Below are 17,855 nucleotides of genomic sequence, written 5' to 3'. Positions count from 1 at the left end.
ACTGGCTAGAAACGAGCCAAGCTAAGGCTGGGCATTCATAAGTAATAATAAGACTCGGTGTATGTTTTATTTGGGAGCTGGGTGGCAGGCCCCCAAAGAGTAAGAGCTAAAGAGCCAAAAGAATAAACAACCAACAACACACAAGGGGAAGCACAGCCTGAGTAGTGTGACCTTGACCCAGCCACCACCTTCTCTGTACTTGGACAGACACTGACACTCAGCCAGGATGTGGGCAGGAAGCAGGCAGCATGAGAACCTGGGCAGCTTGAGAACTTAGTAAAGGGGGATTGAGGAAGATGTGGGCTGGGTTTTAGAAGACCTGTCATAGACGCCCCAGTGTTCCTGCACTGAGAAGGAGCAGGGGTTCACAATCCTGCAATGGGAGGTCACAATGATTTCCAGGGGTTTTCTGGAGGGGTCTGCCTGGCAGGAGCTTATGCAGGAAGAAGAGAGGCAACCAGACTTAGCAAGTGGACAAGGGCTGCCGTGCAGGGATAGATGTCCTGCTTGGTACGTCATTATGTGACAGTCAGCTAGGCATGCCATGCCAGGAGGAACTATGGGAGGGAAAGAGTCTAGTGCAAGTGTCCAGAGGCAGGGGACGAGGTGCACTGTTCAGTGAGAAGATACTAGGTGGCCAGGCAGCGGAAGGAAGGCATGAGAGCACAGGCGAGGCTTCCCTTCAAAGATCAGGTGCCTACTACTGTCTAGGTTCTTTATTTTGTCAGTTTTTAATAATTTATCTTTATTTATGTATATGTGTGTGCACGTGCCCACAGAGCCCACAGGAAACCATCAGAACCCCAGGTAGTAATGGGCTGCTCTGTGGGGTGCTGGAAACTGAACTCAGGTCCTCTGCCATGGCAGCAAGTGTTCTTAATTGATGATACATCTCTTCATTCCCCTAATAGCTTCATAGTCATTTTTCTATATTCTTTAATTATGTAAAGATATTTAAAATATCTATCTCTTATTCTTTTTTGGGTAAAAATACCAACTTTGTTTCTTCTAAATGTTTTCGTGTAAAATACAAACACAATTTTATACAACTGTCTTATAAATAAAATGTCATTTTTAGAATAATAAATTCTTTTAAGAAAAGAAGCTACAGCTTTTCTTAGAAAAAGGTTCTTTCTACATACAAGGCAACCTCTTTAACAGAACTTTAGCCTGATACCCGTTCTGGCCAGCAGGTGGCAATGCAGGCAACAATTCAAGTGCAGGTTTTCATGCCTTAGTCATTCATTCATCTATTGATCATTCACTCACTGGTGCTGGGGATTCCTAGAACCCAGGGCCTCACACAGGTTGGGCAAGGCTCCATGGAGCATCACACCCACCTTAATTACTTTTCTAAAAATCAAACTATTTATTTATTTTTCTTTTTAAAAATATTTATTTATTTACTTATTATGTATACAATATTCTGTCTGCGTGTATGCCTGCAGACCAGAAGAGGGCACCAGACCTCATTACAGATGGTTGAAAGCCACCATGAGGCTGCCGGAAATTGAACTCAGGACCTTTGGAAGAGCAGGCAATGCTCTTAACCGCTGAGCCATCTCTCCAGCACCCCAAATCAAGCTATTTAATCTCCAAGCATTTGTTCAGTCCCTTGTTCTTCCATTCTGTAGTCTACACAATGGCTCTAAGTCTGTGCTTTGTTGGACACTGGGCCTCAGTGTATGCCTGTCAAGCTACCGCTGGCTTCTGGGGCTGGCTGCCGTTCTTGGAAGGGCAGCCTGGTGGCCATGTCTTCATCCATGCAGCCATAGCTGATAGCTCCTGGCGGGTATGGATTCAAGGGGACAGAGAAATAATTTGCAGCCTGGGCACTAAGGACTGATGCAGGAAGTGGGCTGGGTCAACTGTATTCATTCTTCCTGAGATTTTAACCTGGAGGGAAAGGGCCAACTCGTGTGACTGAGAATCCAGAGGGTCATTACCTAGATTCTGCTACTTGGCCCTTTAAGAAAAAGTCGCTGACCCCTGGTGTGCAACAAGGCCAGAAGGTTCAAAATGGATTATGTCGAAACCAGAAAAAATGAAATGCAGAAACCTTCAGGAGGAATGCACTTAGGACAAGCTCTGCGGAGCCTCAACTCTCCCGGGGTGGGGAGTCCAGGCAGGCAGGCATGCATAGCCCCGCTTCTCACTCCGGCCGCTTGTGATGGGGCCCTGCTGGAGATGCTCCCAGGTGCAGTATGGGACTGAAGACTGAACTGCTCAGAAGGCTGAAGCACACCAAGCAGAGGTCAGCACAAGGAGAGGCTGTATGTCTCAGTGAGGGGAACAGGGCTGAAATCTGGAAAGGCACTGGCCTAGGCCTCTCTGATGTGCTTGGAACACAGAGAAATCATGCTAGTCTATTCTGAGGCCAGAGGGGTTGTAGTTTTCATCCGTGGATCCTTGTGCCCGGGCACCCTTCCAACCCAATGCACCAAGACACTTGAGGGCATATGTGTGACTTACGTTGAAAGAGCTTAACGCAGAAGCAAGGGCAGACAGATTTGGTGAATCCTTCATTTGGAAAGGGGGCGGCTTGGGACAATGTATCCTTGCTTTAGAGTGATATTTTATTTATTAATTAGTAAATAAAATTAATTAATACATAAGTTTTATTTACTAACAAATAAAATATCACTATATTTGTCTCTGTTTTTATTATTTGTACTCCATTGCTTTGTGCCTCTTTTTATTCTTTGTAATGTCCTCAGAGGATGGACTCCAGGGTCACGTCATAGGTGAGCCTCAAGAGAGGTGACTGGCAAATGCCAAAGACAGCTGACTATGAACACATTGGCCCTCCATGTTCACTGATTCCGCATCTGTGAACCTGACCAATCCTGGATGTAAAATATGCAAAGAAGGCACCTATATCTGCGTGAGCATGCAGTTTGTTCTCTTGTAAGAACCATTTGCAGCCAGGCAGTGTGGCGCACACCTTTAATCACAGCACTCGGGAGGCAGAGGCAGAGGCAGGCAGATTTCTTGAGTTCAAGGCCAGGCTGGTCTATGGAGTAAGCTCCAGGACAGCCAGGCCTACACAGAGAAACCTTGTCTCAAAACACAAAGAGAGAACCATTTGCATAGCTGTGATAATGTGCTAGCTCATACACAAAATGTAGAAGCAGTTCTTAGACTGCGGGTCATGACTCCATACGTGTCAGCTGTGAAAGCTTTGTCAACAGCAAACATTTTATAAATGCCCAAGGACTAAAAAATAGTTAAATCAAATGCGCATCGCACCTGAGGCGTTTCTGGCGGTGCTCACCTGTGTGGCACTGTGACCTCATAGCAGTCCTGGTTCTAAACACACAGCACTGACAATTGCCCTGCGCTCATCACACCATAGTGCCTAAAACACCTCGACTTGGATTCAAACCTCTGCACTATGTGTTAGGAACTGCAGGGCTTCTGTTTTGCTATTTTTTTTCTTTTGGTGTCTTTCGAGACAGGGTTTCTCTGTAGTTTTGGAGCCAGTCCTGGAACTCACTCTTGTAGTTCAGGCTGGCCTTAAACTCACAGAGATCCTCCTGCCTCTGCCTCTTGAGTACTGAAATTAAAGGTGTGTGTCACCATTCGCAGAAACTTCACTGCTTTTATTAAACACACAAAATTTCTGCTCTTTTTCTAATTTTTAAAGATTTGTTCATTTTATGTACATTGTGCACCACATGTGTGCCAGGTGCCTGTGGGGGTTAGAAGAGGGGATCAGATCCCCTGGAACTGAAGATACAGATGCTTCTGAGGGGCCCTGCGTGTTCTGGGACTCAAACTCTTCAGCAAGAGCACAGGCACTCAACCACTGAACTGACGCTCCAGCCTCAAATTTCTGCTCTTATAGAAACACAGTTGTCTAACTTGGATCACAAAGACTTTTACTATTGCCCTACTGCTGCTCCTAAGCATATAATACTCAAATCCTTGAGTATTTTGGGGTTGTATTGTGTTACACTGTCGGCAAATTTTGATTTGTGTACGTTTTTATGTATCTGTACCTAGGGTCATGTAAATTCTCGGGTGAAAACGGGCTGCAAGTGGACAAGTTTAAGAAGTCCTGGTGAGGTTTCCAGATGTGTGTAAGCTATGCAAGCTGCTGTCATACACGGACTTGAGCATATCCAGAGTCTGCACTGCCGGGGATGGCAGCAGAGAAATAAGGTGGTTGTTGAGAGAAAATCTGAACAAATCCTCCACATGCACTTGTCTTTGGATGATTAAAAATCACTATTTTGGGGGTCACACAGATGAGTGATATGTCTTAGTTTTCCACTAGGTGTGCTGTACAGAACACTTATGATGTGGGTGATTGTATAGAACACCTATGACATGGGTGGCTTTAGAACACCTATGACGTGGGTGGCTGTACAGAACACCTATGATGTAGGTGGTTTTAGAACACCTATGATGTGGGTGGCTGTAGAACACCTATAATGTGGGTGATTGTATAGAACATCTATAATGTGGGTGACTATATAGAACACCAATGACGTGGGTGGCTGTACAGAACACCTATGACGTGAGTGGCTGTACAGAACACCTATGGCGTGGGTGGCTGTACAGAACACCTATGACGTGGGTGGCTGTATAGAACACCTATGACGTGGGTGGCTGTATAGAACACCTATGACGTGGGTGGCTGTACAGAACACCTATGGCGTGGGTGGCTGTACAGAACACCTATGACGTGGGTGGCTGTACAGAACACCTATGGTGTGGGTGGCTGTACAGAACACCTATGGTGTGGGTGGCTGTACAGAACACCTATGACGTGGGTGGCTGTACAGAACACCTATGACGTGGGTGGCTGTATAAAACACCTATGGCGTGGGTGACTGTAGAACACATCAGCCGAGGTACTTTCAGAGATCTGGAGGTTACTAATCACCTACCATAGTTGAGCTTATGGACCCAGCAGCTTGAGCATCCAGACTCCTTTAGTTTTTTACCTCAGCCTTGTTCCCGTAAGTGCCTGATGTCCTTCAGAACTCATAAAGGCCTGTATCTCTCCTTGTTTGAGGAGCAGCTTGACCCTCTCCAGGATGGTGCTAACTCCTCAGCCTTGAGATGGAGCCCTACAAAAGCTTTGTCTGTATCTCTCATTCCCACTGCTACCATGCCAAAAAGTCATTAGGGTTGTTAGTCAACTCTAGCACCATGACAAAAGGCCCAAGACAAATACTTTCTAAAGAATAAAAGTTTACTTTGCTCTCAGTCCTTGAGGATTTGACCATGGTTTATTGGCCCCATTATTCTGGGACTGGTGCTAATGGTGATGCACATCACAGGAGGAGCACATGGTGGAAGAAGCTGTTCACTTTATGGCAGCTGGGGATCTGGGGAGGCAGGGTCTCACAGTCCCCTCCAAGGTTCCTGGAGATCTGGGAAGGCTCCGACCCAATGACTAAAAGATCTACCATTAGGCCTGATTCATCCTAGAGGTTTAAGCGCCTCCCAACATCACCAAACTAAAGAGCAAGCCTTTGACATACAGCTTATGGGGGACACCACAGATTCAAATACTAGGAAAGGACAACGCAAGAGGTCTGGATCTACAGGTGCCTTCAGTACAGGTGCCCTGACCTTTCCTTTGTACTTCAGTATATTTTCTCTTCGACCTGCTGACATCATCTTTCAATGCTTTATCTCATAAATTCTTTCATCTTCTCATATTACGTGTGTGTGTGTGTGTGTGTGTGTGTGTGTGTGTGTGTGTGTTTGATACAGCTCTGGCTAGACTAGTACTGTGTAGCCTAGGTTGGTCTTAAACTCAAGGCCCTCTTCTGCCTCAGCCTCCAGGTACTGAGATTATAGGCCTAGGCCACCATGTTTGGCTGTCTTCTCTTATTTCTCATAGAGAAAGAAGGAATGCAAGTTTCACAGCCATCTCCTCTTGCTGGTTGATGTCTTCCTTGTTTGTCAGTGTAGTCAGATCTCCACAAGGTCACACATGCTCCCCACTTTCATGTTTACTGAGATGGCTCTGTGGTTGTGGATATCTTGAGATCTGGGGTTTGTTTTGTCAGGCTTGGGGGTGGAGAATTTCTGCATTCCAGTGACCACCCGATTCCCATTATCTGATGCTTTTTTTTTTTTTTTTACTATCTTGAGAACATCTAAATAATACTTTCAAATTGGAGGGATTTTGGGTTCAAATAAGTAACTTAAAAGTTGTCCTGATGAAAATAATGAGAAGCTGGATGCAGTGTATCTTAGTTAGGGTTTCTCTAGCTGGAACAAAACACCATGAACAAAAAGAAACTTGGGGAGGAAATGCTTTATATGGCTTACACTTCTATATCACTGTTCATCATAGAAGGAAGTCAGGACAGGAACTCAAAAGGCAGGAACCTGGAGGCAGGAACTGATGCAGAACCCATGCAGGGGAGCTGCTTACTGGCTTGCTCCTCATGGCTTGTTCAGCCTGCTCTCCTATAGAACCCAGAACCACAAACTCAGGGATGGCACCACCCACAGTGGGCTGGGCTCTCCCCCGTCACTAATTAAGACAATGACCTACAGCCAGATCTTATGGAGGCATATTCTCAATTGATATCCCCTCCTTTCAGATAACTCTAGCTTGTGCCAAATTGACTTAAAACTAACCAGGACACAGTGGTATAGAGAATGAGGCAGGAGGATCACTGCAGTCTAGAAGTTCAGTACCAGCCTGGGCAGAGCAAGACTTGTCTTAAAAAAAAAATAACTAAAAAAATAAAAATAATCACAAGACTAAATTCAGAAAAAGACAAACACTTTTCATTTGTGCAGGATTGTCTGGTGTTAATAAAATGACTATTTAATTGACATTAATAACTGTTGAGAAAATCAACAGGCCCTTTGAACAACCATCTAAGAGACACTCACCGTTTTCTCCATTAATAGTGAAGGCAACAGGTTCAGACAAGCTAATCAACTTGCCTAAAGTTCTACAGCCCTTGGCAAACAAAACTCCACCGTGTAGCACTGTTCTGAGGGGTCTACAAAGCATGGTCAGTTAGTTTAATCACAGAAACCAGAACCCTGTGCCAAATAAATAAAAGGATGCACACACCAGAACATTTCTAGAGTGTTCAGTGTTCACATTAACTAACAATGAAAAGGTTAGGGCAAAAAAACCCAAACCAAACCAAAACAAAACAAAACTCAAAACAGCAGAAGTCACAGAAGGTGTGTACCTGCCCAGAACACAACCGAATTCAGATTTCACGATCAAAGAGCAAACAGCAGGATCAGGATGTGAACAAGCACACGGAAGAGGGTTCCTGATACCACCTGGGATCTGGTGTGGACCGGGCATCACTGATAGACAGCAACACTGTTGGTCGTTGGGTGGAACAGTAGATGGGGAAAGTTCATATATCCACCCAGGAGAGGACGGCTGCGAAAGCATCAATGAGCGGAATGGCCTGAGGTTTACATTTCTTTAGAAGCACTTTGGACAAAACAAAAGGAACAGAGCACAAATAAAAAAGACAAACTGAAAAAAAAAAAGACAAACTGGTTGATGTGGCTACTGGAATAGACTGTGAGGGAGTCTTTCTGAAATGGACACTCTGACACCAGTGAGATGGAAGAGAGGAGATGCTACCGGGGGACCACAGCCGGGACATCCCCTGAAAGGCTTTGATGATGGTCTAGTGTATTCTCACTTTATTCTCTAAAACCACGAGGTAGAGTGGACAAACAAGCGGGAACTCACAGAAGGGTACGCGGCAGTCAGCAGGTTGTTGGGGCAAGGACCATTGTTCCAGCTATTCCTCTAGGTCACTCTGTTCCAGATAGCAAGTGAAGTCATGCTTGGCAAATAGGTCATACAAACAGTGCTTTAAGAAAATCTCTAAATAAATGAATAAATCACTATCTAATAATTGGTCTTTTTCTACTTTCAGACAACTGTATTGTTTAAGGCCAACCTGGTCAATTTAGTGGGACCCTGTCTCCTAGTAAAATGTCAAAACAAAGAGGGGGGGTTGGTGACACAGCCCAGTGGTAGAACAGCTGTCTAGCATGCATGAAGTCTGTGGGGGTAATCCCAGAACAGAAAGGAAGCATTAGTATTCTTTTCATTGAATTTATATACTACAATTTCAGATCAAATTGGGAAGGGCTTACAGCAGAGACCCTAATTAGAAGCTAATTAGATGTACTTCTCAATCTTGGGAATCGGGGAGGCTTATTATCTTTGTGAAACCCCAGTGAATACACTAGCCACATGGAAAGCAGGAAATCACATCGGACTTCTGACCTCAAATCAAGAACTTTCAGAAGTGTGACAGAATCATCTGCGCCAAGCTGAAGCTGTTTCTGAGAGCTTCTCTTGTTCTCTCTGCAGCTACTTCCTTCTCTGTCCTCTGACATGGGTGCTGGATTCACTCACTCGGATCTTTCATGTCCTCTCATGGATGCCTTCAAGCGTACCTCCTGAGGGCTCTACCACCACCTAGAAGGTCCCCGGTACCATTCAGATTTCCCCAGTCTGTCATTTCAAAGTGAATACTGTTTTAACTCAAGACTTGTTTAGAATGTTTAAGATTTTCCAGTGGAGGGCTGGAGAGAAGGCTCAGCAGCTATGAGTGTATACTCTTGCAGAGGACCCAAGTTTAGTTCCTAGTACCAAGTTGGTGGCTCACAACTGCTTTTAACTTCAGCTCCAGGGGATCTGATGCCCTCTTCTTGCCTCTATGGGTACTGCATACACACACACACACACACACACACACACACACACACACACACACACACACTCATGCACATACGTACACGTACACATATAATAAATCTTTAAAGAATTAAGCTGATTGCTTTTAATCCCAGCTCTCAGGAGACAGATTTATCTTGAGTTTGAGGCCAACCTGGTCTACAGAGTGAGTTTCAGGACAGCAGAGGCTACCCAAAGAAACCCTGTCTCAGAAAAAGAAAATTAAGCTATGTATGTTGGTACACACCTTTAATCCCAGCACTCAGGAGGCAGAGGAAGGCAGATCTTTGAGTTCAAGGCAAGGCTTATCTACATTCTGAGTTTCAAGACAGTCAGAGCTACACACTGAGAACCTGTTGCAAAAAAAAAAGCTGACTTGTAAGTATGAATGTATTAGTGTTTGTCTATCCTTTGATAATAAAAAAACGTAAAACAAAATATATCTATTGTGTATGAGGAGTTGACTCTCTCCTGCCACCATGTGGGTTCCAGAGATTGCACTCAAATTGTCTGTCTTGGTGACAAGGACAAGCTTTTTTTTTAAAAAAATTTTTGTTGAGCTCTACATTTTTCTCTGCTCCTCTCCCTGCCTCTCCCCTCCCCTTCAGCCCTCTCCCAAGGTCCCTATGCTTTCAATTTACTCAGGAGATCTTATCTTTTTCTACTTCCCATGTAGATTAGATCCATGTATGCCTCTCTTAGAGCCCTCATTGTTGTCTATGTTCTCTGGGATTATAATTTGTAGGCTGGTTTTCTTTGTTTTATGCTTAAAAACCACTTTTGAGTGAATACATGTGATAATTGTCTTTCTGGGTCTGGGTTACCTCACTCAAAATGATGTTTTCTAGCTCTATCCATTTGCCTGCAAAATTCTGCTCTGTAGGACTCCGTTGTGTAAATGTACCACATTTTCCTTATCCATTCTTCGGTCAAGGGGCATTTAGGTTATTTCCATGTTCTGGCTATGACAAACAATGCTGCTATGAACATAGTTGAGCACATGTCCTTGTGGCACGATTGAGCATCCTTTGGATATATACCCAAAAGTGGTATTGCTGGGTCTTGAGGAAGGTTGTTTCCTAATTTTCTGAGAAATCGCCACACTGATATCCAAAGGGGCTGTACCAGCTTGCATTCCCACCAGCAATGCAGGAGTGTTCCCTTTGCCCTACAACCTCTCCAGCATAAGTTGTCACCAGTGGTTTTGATCTAAGGACAAGCTTTATTAGTCCCTAAGTCATCTAAATAGCTTTTAAATTTTTAACTTAAATTGCATGTGGACAGGCAAACGGTTTCTATAACTTCTACTCTGGAAAATACATTGAAATTTTCTTTTGCTCTACTTACAGTTGGTTAACATCTATATTCTTTTTTAAAATATATTTTTTTAAAATTTTATGTGTATTGGTGTGAAGGTGTCAGATCCCCTGAAACAGGAGATACAGACTGTTGTGAGCTGTCATATGGGTGCTAGGCCTTGAACCCAGGTCCTCTGGAAGGACAACCAGTGCTCTGAACTGCTGGGTCATCTCTCCAGTCCCTAATAAGTATATTCTTAAAGTATCCAACGGGAATGTATCCCTTATTTGTTTACTGTAGGGTTCTATATTTTTGTTTTGAGAGGGTATAGTTCCAGCAGGTCTCGAACTTGCTATGTAAATCATGTTGGTCCCAAAACTCATAGAAATCCCAGTGCCTCTGCCTCCCAAGTGCTAGGATTAAAGGTGTGTGCCCATGCCAGAGCGTCTCCATTTCTATGAATTAAATTGAATAGTTTTTGTCTGTGCCGCAGTGCTCCACAAGGGACTTTCTGTACTGAGGGAGGCGCTCTAACCGTGCTGGCCAACACAGGCAGGCACGTGCGATGCTGAGCACTTTGGATTATTGCTAGGATCTGATTTTTTTTAAATTTTAATTGTTAATAGCTTAAACTAAAAACTAAAATAGGCACATGTGGGTATTAATGGTCTTGTTGGAGAGTTAAAATCTAAATCTTTTTGCTTGAGTTTCTAGTAACTTGGTCTCTGGATTTCTGAGAAAGGCATCTTCGAGTCCATGCATTTTAATGGAGTTACTCCCATATCCTACTGTTTCCTGTAGTTTCTGCCTTCCATATTTCAAAGCTGTGTTAAGTGCAAAAGGGCTATGCTTGTTCATCAGGGTTGGGGTGGTGATAGGAACAATTTGGCAGCCTGTGGCAGGGTGGGGTCTGTTGAGAGGACTGCAGCTCAGACACTGTGGGGCGCTGGGGTCAGAATGCCAGCACTGCCCCTCGCTATCACCCTGTGTCCCCTTCTTAGTGGCAGACAGGAGAGGATGCCTGGGCCCAAGTCTGGGCTGCGGGATAAGGGTGCAGGAGTGGGGAGCGTGTGCCGCCTCGGCAAGACTAGGAGAGGGTCAATAGGACAGGAGTCTAGCTCAGCTATGGTCAGTTTGTTCCTCCTACAAGAGAAAATAACTGCTCCTTCACATGGCGGCGCTCTTGGGATGTGCTTTGTAGCAAGGCTACACTCAAGTTCTGGTTTTCTTTTGTTTTATTGGGAAGAGGGTCTTTGTGTTTTCCTTCAAATGAATGTAGGCAGACCTCTTAAAATTGCAGTCAGTTTTCTTTTCTGGATTCATTTCCCCAGTTTCCTCGTCCATTTTTTTTTTCTGTTTTTTTGAGACAATGTTTCCTAAGACGCCTCCTGTTCTGAAACTGGCTCTGTAGACCAGGCTGGCCTCAAATTGGAGTCCACCTATCTCTGCCTTCCGAATGCTGGGATTAAAGGCATGTGCACCACCACCTCCCAGCCTTCAAGTTGTTTTTTAAAACCATGTGTATGCTGTCTTTTTTTTCTAGGAGTCTGTTATTTCGTTGACATGGAGTGAAAACCACTGTATTAATCATAAAGACACCCTTCTTTGCGACTGCAGGTGGTCACCATTCCCACCAGGCTGGCTTGGTTTGTCCTCCTGGTGTCATTCTTGGTCCTCTTCTAAACTCAGGGCTCGGAGAACAAGGAAGAGGGATGGTATTTGAGTTGACCTACTTAGGATAAAATATCAGCACACTAACAAGGAAAAGGAACAGGAGGCTGAACTCCATGTCAGCTCTTTTCAGTGCAGCTAGTCCCCCAAAATAGATGCACCATATACAGCAGCATCACATTCCCTGGGGGGTCAGCAAGCCGTGACCACTGCGCCAGCAGCCAGTGGTTCAAGAACACGGTCTATAGAGAAAAGGGCTCAGCTCTACCAGGGGGTAAATAAAATACACACATGAGTTTTTGGCGTAAATAAGTTAATGAAAGTCCATGTTTGTGACAGACTGTCCTGGGATGCACCCCATATTTCTTTAGGGTGTGCTTTGTACTCTGGGAGGTGGAAACATCGGGGACCATTTTCATCTCGATTCACTCTTTAATGCAATCAGAAAACTGAAAACTGCTTGGGGACTGTACACTGTTCTCCACTGAATTACCCATCAGAGAAATGCTAACTTGTTGGTTTGCTATTATGGGAACAGTGTCACTATTTAAAAACTTTGTACATTTATTTTTTATTTTTAATCATGTTCATGTGTATCTGTCTGCGTGTGGGTATGAACAGTGCCCACAGAGGCCAGAGAGGATGTCGACTCCCCTGGAATTATAAGTGATTGTGAGCTGCCTGGCTTTGGTCCTGGGAACTGAACTCAAGTCCTCTGAAAGAGCAGTGCACAGTAAGTTCTGAGCCACCCCAGGCCTTTGGAATATTCTTAGGGACATGTCCCCCCAGTTTATGTAGGGCATCCCTCGCCTCATCCATGCTTATGTTCCCTTTGTTCAATTTCTGTTCTGTGTTACTGTTGTCACCACGGTGACCAAACACCTGACAAAAGGTATCTTAAGGAGAAAGTTTTGTTTTTGCTTGGTTGTTTGTTTCTGAACTCAGTGTTTTAAGGAACACAGTCCATCATGGTGGTGGGTGAGCGGTGGCTTGCTCTGTTCATGTGTAGGCAGACCAGGAAACAGGCCTGTTCCCAGAGGCCTTCTTCCTCCGTCTAGATCCTCCTTCCTAAAAGTTGCATAGCCTCCCAAAACAGCCCCCGCACCCAGGGACCAAGTCTTTACACAAAGTAGCCTGAGAGGAGCAGCTTACATCAAAATCATGACAGATTTATTTCAATGTCCATCTCGCCGTGTGCGCTCTACGTCCTGTCCCGTGTATGAGAAGGGGAATGAGCCATCTCACTGCCCATGTTGCTCTGGCCTCCGGGGTGTTTGAATAAATAATGAGGAGTCCAGGTTACTCTGGCCCGTTCCCAGTCAGGGATGTGACCTGCTCTTCTGGTGGCAAGGAAGCTGCCTGTCAAATGAACTAATCCTGGCTCAGGAAGAAGGAGGTGGCAAGAGGCACGTCAGGACAGGCATGAGCAGCAGGTGACAGCGTATCCAGGGTCTTTGTGATCTCGCAGAGCACACAAGATAGGGATCACACAGAGAGGAACGTGTGTCAGCATTCATGCTTTGACCATGCCTTTAACTGGTTAAGGGTTTCATCAAATTGAAAGAGTACACCTGCAAAATTAATTTTGATCAATTGGCATTCCATTAATATAGACTGTAAACGCATTCCTAGCCTTTCTAACTTTATTTATATGGTAAGGTTTTGTTCTTAGTTTTTGAGACAAACTTTCATACACAGACAGTCCTGGCTGGCCTGGAACTTGCTATGTAGACCAGGCTGGCTTTGAATTCACAGTGATCCACCTGCCGCTGCCTCCCAGGTGCTGTGGCAATACCACAATGTCCAGCCTGGAAAGTTTCTATTAAGTCACACAGAAGCATCGGGATAGCAAAACAGGGGCTGGCGGGATGGCTCAGCAGTCACTCTTCCAGCAGACCTGGTTTGGATCCTAGCACCCGCATGGCAGCTCGCAACTGTCTGTGAGCTGCTGTGCTCTTTGCGCTGCTGAGAGCTATTTTCCTGTATGGTTTACCACATCTTGTTTCTTTGTTCATCTCCTTAAGGACCTTTGAGTTGCTCAGTTTTAGAAATTCAAACTTGAAAAGATATTCATGTACAAGTTCTTGTGTTAGCATTCTTCTCTCTGGGGTAATTACAGACGCACGCATCAGGTGACAGGGTAAGAGTATTTTAGCTTTGCTGTTTTCCAGAGTGGATGCTTCATTCTGCATTCTCACCGGGAATGCATGAGAGTCTGTTTTGCTTAACATTCTCCTTAGGTCAAGACCTAATTGTCAAATAATGTCTTAAAATATTTAGCTTTTCAGATAGTTTGTAGTATCTCATGGCGACTTTAATTCACATTTTCTTAAGGAAATGGTGTTGAGCATCTTATTTCAGATTTGCTTGTCTACTTTGGGGAAGAGTTTGTGCAAACCCTGTATCTTTTTACTTAGTACAGTGTTTTGTTTCTTATTTGTTAGGTGGGAGTTGGTTCTCTATCACCTATCAAACTCAGGTTGTCAGGCTTGGGAGCAAGTGCCACTGGTGACCCCCACATCAATTCTGAGCATTTTCCTTACTTTACTCAATTACATGCTTGTTAAAATTCAATTTTCTGGCCAGGGATTGTGGTGCATGTCTTTAATTCCAGAATTTGAATGACAGATGCAGGAGGGTCTCTGTAAATTCAAGACTATCCTGGTCTATATATTGAGTTTCAGACTGTCATGGCCACATGATGAGATCCTATTATCAAAACAAAACAAAGGAAAACAAAATAATCTGCCACATTTGTTTGGGTCCATTTATGGATGTTTGATTTTGATGTTTTTAAACTCATTTTTTGTGTCCTTCCTGTTCTGGCTAGTTTTGTATCCACTTGACAAAAGCTGGAGTCATCTGAAAAAAAGGGAACCTTAATTAAGAAACTGCCTCCCTAAGATTCAACTGTAAGGCATTTTCTTAGTGATTGATGGGGGAAGCCCCAGCCCATTGTGGGTAGTGCCACCCCTAAGCTGGTGGTCTAGGGCTCTACGAGAAAGCAGGCTGAACAAGCCATGAGAAGCAAGCCAGTGAGCAGCACCCTCCATGGCCTCTGCATCAGCTGCCTCCAGGATCCTGCCCGACTTCCTTCAGTGATACCAGAAATGCTGAAGTGTAAGCCAAACAAACCCTTTCCTCTAGTTCATTTGTTTAGCTCTTCTCAAACACAGATCCTTAATGTATGTTGTTAGATATACCCACAGAGCCACCTCTTCAGCGCGCTTCCGTTTGGCATGTTCGAGATAGGGTCTCATGAAGCCCAGACTTTCCAACTATGTGTCGCTGAGGATGATGCTGACTCCAGGTTCTCCTGCCTCCATGCCCAAGTGCGGGGATTAGAGGCGTACCTCAGCTCCCAGGTTTATCCTTTGACTTTTTGTTTTGTTTTGTTTGCTTGTTTGAGACAGGTTTCTCTGTGTATCTATGGCTGTCCTAGAATTCACTCTGTAGACCAGGCTGGCCTTGAACTCAGAGATTAGCTTGCCTCTGACTAGCTGGGACTAAAGGAGTGCTCCACCATACCTGGCTCATCTTTTGACTTTGACCAGTGGTGCAGTTATATTTACACTCAATTTCTTTTTTTGTTTTTGAGACAGTGTCTCACCATGTAGTGCAGGCTAGCTTCAACATCACAATCCACTGGACTCAGCCGTTGGGTGCTGAGGTTACAGGGGTGCACTACCCCATCCAGTGTCAATCTGACTTTTGTAGGTAGCATATAGTTAGATGCAGTCTACTAGTCTTAACAATCTTTGTCTTTTAGTTAATTTAATTAGACCACAGACAAGAGAATGACAAGAAACAATATGCAAGCAAATAGATGTAGTTTCTAGTGAAACTTTATTTATAAAACACAATAAACTGGATTTACCAGGGATGAGCTACCGTTTCTAAATTCCTGGGTTTGGCTATTATATTTGCTGTGGTATTAATGTGCTGGAGTTTAGGTCTAATTAATTAAAAACTCTTTTTCTTTTTCTATTTTTTTAAACTGCGTGAACATTTTCAATTACCATTTTTAAGTTATCTTGAGGTTTATAATCCCATGTTTCTGGTCATATTTTAGTAGTTGCTGTGAGACTCATTATACATTCTATATACAGTTGTATACAACTGTACACATTGGCCATCCTGAATTAACACGTTGTTACTCTAGAGTGTAGGAATCTTTCTACAAGTACCTTCCCTTCCTACAGAGAGGGAGATGCCCCCTCTGTGGGTTAGAAATGCACACTGAAAGCACCACCAGGCAATTTGAAAACGTCACTCTAAAGTCATATATTTTAAATTATTAAAGGGGAGAAAATATTCTACAACGGGTACCCAGGTACCCAGATATTTAGTGTTTGTGTTTCTCTTCATTGATTCTTGAGGTTCCAGGTTTCTTGACCACTTTCCCCTACGATTTTGGACCTGGAATCAGGGCCTTGCACATACTAGGCAAGAGCTACTACTGAACCAATGTCCTGCCCTCCAGGTTTCTCTGTGGTATCATTTTCTCTTCATCTCTGGGAACTTTCTTTTCAACAACAGGTCTGCTACAACAAGTTCTGTTTCTCTCATGTTGGGAGGTCTTGTCTTGACTTTGCCCTGGTTTCTAAACAACATCCTTGCTGGCGTCAGGCTTCAGACCCTTGTTTGTTTTTAGTCCTTTAGAATCCGTGTCCCATCCCTGGCTTGAGGAACCTGGACATTTTAATATCTATTCTTTTATCTGTTGACTTTCTCTTGCTTCCTTCAAAGCTTTTCTCTGTTGCTGGTGTTCAGAAGTTCGATTATAATGTGTTGAGCATGACTCCCTGAAAGTCCTTCACAGCTCACAGGCTTTGGGAGCAGTAAGCTCTCCTGAGTTCGCCTTGCAGTTCCTTGTTCCTGCACTTCTAAGGAGCATGCTCCATTCTAAGCACCTCAGTTAAAAACTTCTTTATTTTGCCTTTAGTTAAGTCCTTCAGGGTTGCAGCTAGTAAGAGTTTACTTATCATATAATTGCATTCAATAAAACATGTTAAATGAATAAAATCCAACAGGCATCATCATCCAGGGTAATAATTCTAAACCCTGACAGCATCTTACAATAATCTAAAGTCCTTTTAGGGGTGCTGAAGTGGCTCAGTGAGTAAATGTACTTGTTACCAAGCCTGACGATCTGAGTTTCATTCCAGGGACCCAAATGGTGTAAAGAGAGAACTGATTATCAAAAGTTATCCTCTGACCTTCGCATACATCACACACACACACACACACACACACACACCAATCTTTAAAGATCCTTTAAATAATATCAATGCTCAATGCCATATACTTCCATACTAAATACCATAATTTAATATAATTTAATTTGACAGGCCAGCCTACTATTTATGAAGCAGACTTTTGGAGCCAGACTCCGTATGTGACTCTGAACTCCAAATTCAATATTTACCATCCGTGTGACCTCCTGTGTGTCAGTTTCTGCACCTATAAAGGTGATACCAGTATCCCTCCCTCGCAGGCTGTTGTGAGAATAAATTAATGAATTCATGCACAGTGCTCAAAGCTGATGTTAGTGCAGTCAACACCAGCATTGGTCTTACACTGCATCGGATAGTGGAAGAACCCACAAAGCACTTCCCAGTGTGTTTTCTGCCTGTTGGTTTGGGTTTGTCCTTTGCAGCCACCATAGTCTCACCACTAAGACTAGTCTAGACTTCACTAGAGGAGACAAAGGGGTGGAAAGAAAGTTCTGCTGGGCAGATAGGGGAATCAGGAAGCCTTTCCAGTGCCCAGTGAAGGAGGAAGGAGGATGGGGAAGGAACGAAATTGAAGTGGGAATGTTGGGTTTCTGGAAAGCCAGCTGAGGCTGAGCTGAGCCCTGGTGAGCTGAAAGCAGAGCATCTCAGGCTTCTGGATGAAATCTAGGAGACAGAGACGGACCGAAATGGAGACGAGGCGGGTGCTGCTCCCTAGCATGCCTGCAGAGCTTCCTTGCAATTTTGGAGGGAGACAGTAGCTGCCTGTGCTGTAGAAGGATGAGGGGTCCTGCACCAGAAAACCCTGGTGAACTGGATTCCATGTCTTCAAAGAGCTCAAGGTTTTCACAAAAAGCCCACAGTCCGAGCCCATGCGGTCCCTTGAAAGGCAGTATTTATGGGGACCGAGCGTGGGCAAGCGAATCACTTTCCCTGCTAGGGTCACA

General features: G+C 44.2%; 1 protein-coding gene across 3 annotated transcripts in view; it reads right to left on the bottom strand.

Annotated features, from left to right (window-relative positions):
• Kbtbd12 (kelch repeat and BTB domain containing 12) overlaps positions 1 to 17,855 on the bottom strand; it is a 75,399-nt gene that overhangs the window by 3,741 nt on the left and 53,803 nt on the right. Inside the window, exon 6 of one of the 3 annotated variants that reach the window (XM_085690598.2) lies at positions 12,570 to 13,245. The exons of the other annotated variants lie outside the window; for them this stretch is intronic. Within the exon in view, the coding sequence (XP_085546724.2) occupies positions 13,181 to 13,245 (65 nt within the window). The 3' untranslated portion in view covers positions 12,570 to 13,180. Of the gene's footprint in view, positions 1 to 12,569; positions 13,246 to 17,855 lie in introns of those variants that run through there. 3 annotated transcript variants of the gene reach the window in all.

Source organism: Myodes glareolus, chromosome 6, assembly GCF_982192425.1.
Source record: "Myodes glareolus chromosome 6, mMyoGla1.1, whole genome shotgun sequence".
Classification (NCBI taxonomy): Eukaryota; Metazoa; Chordata; class Mammalia; order Rodentia; family Cricetidae; genus Myodes; species Myodes glareolus.
Note: the sequence above shows the minus strand (reverse complement) of the source record. Positions and strands in the feature narration are given on the sequence as shown.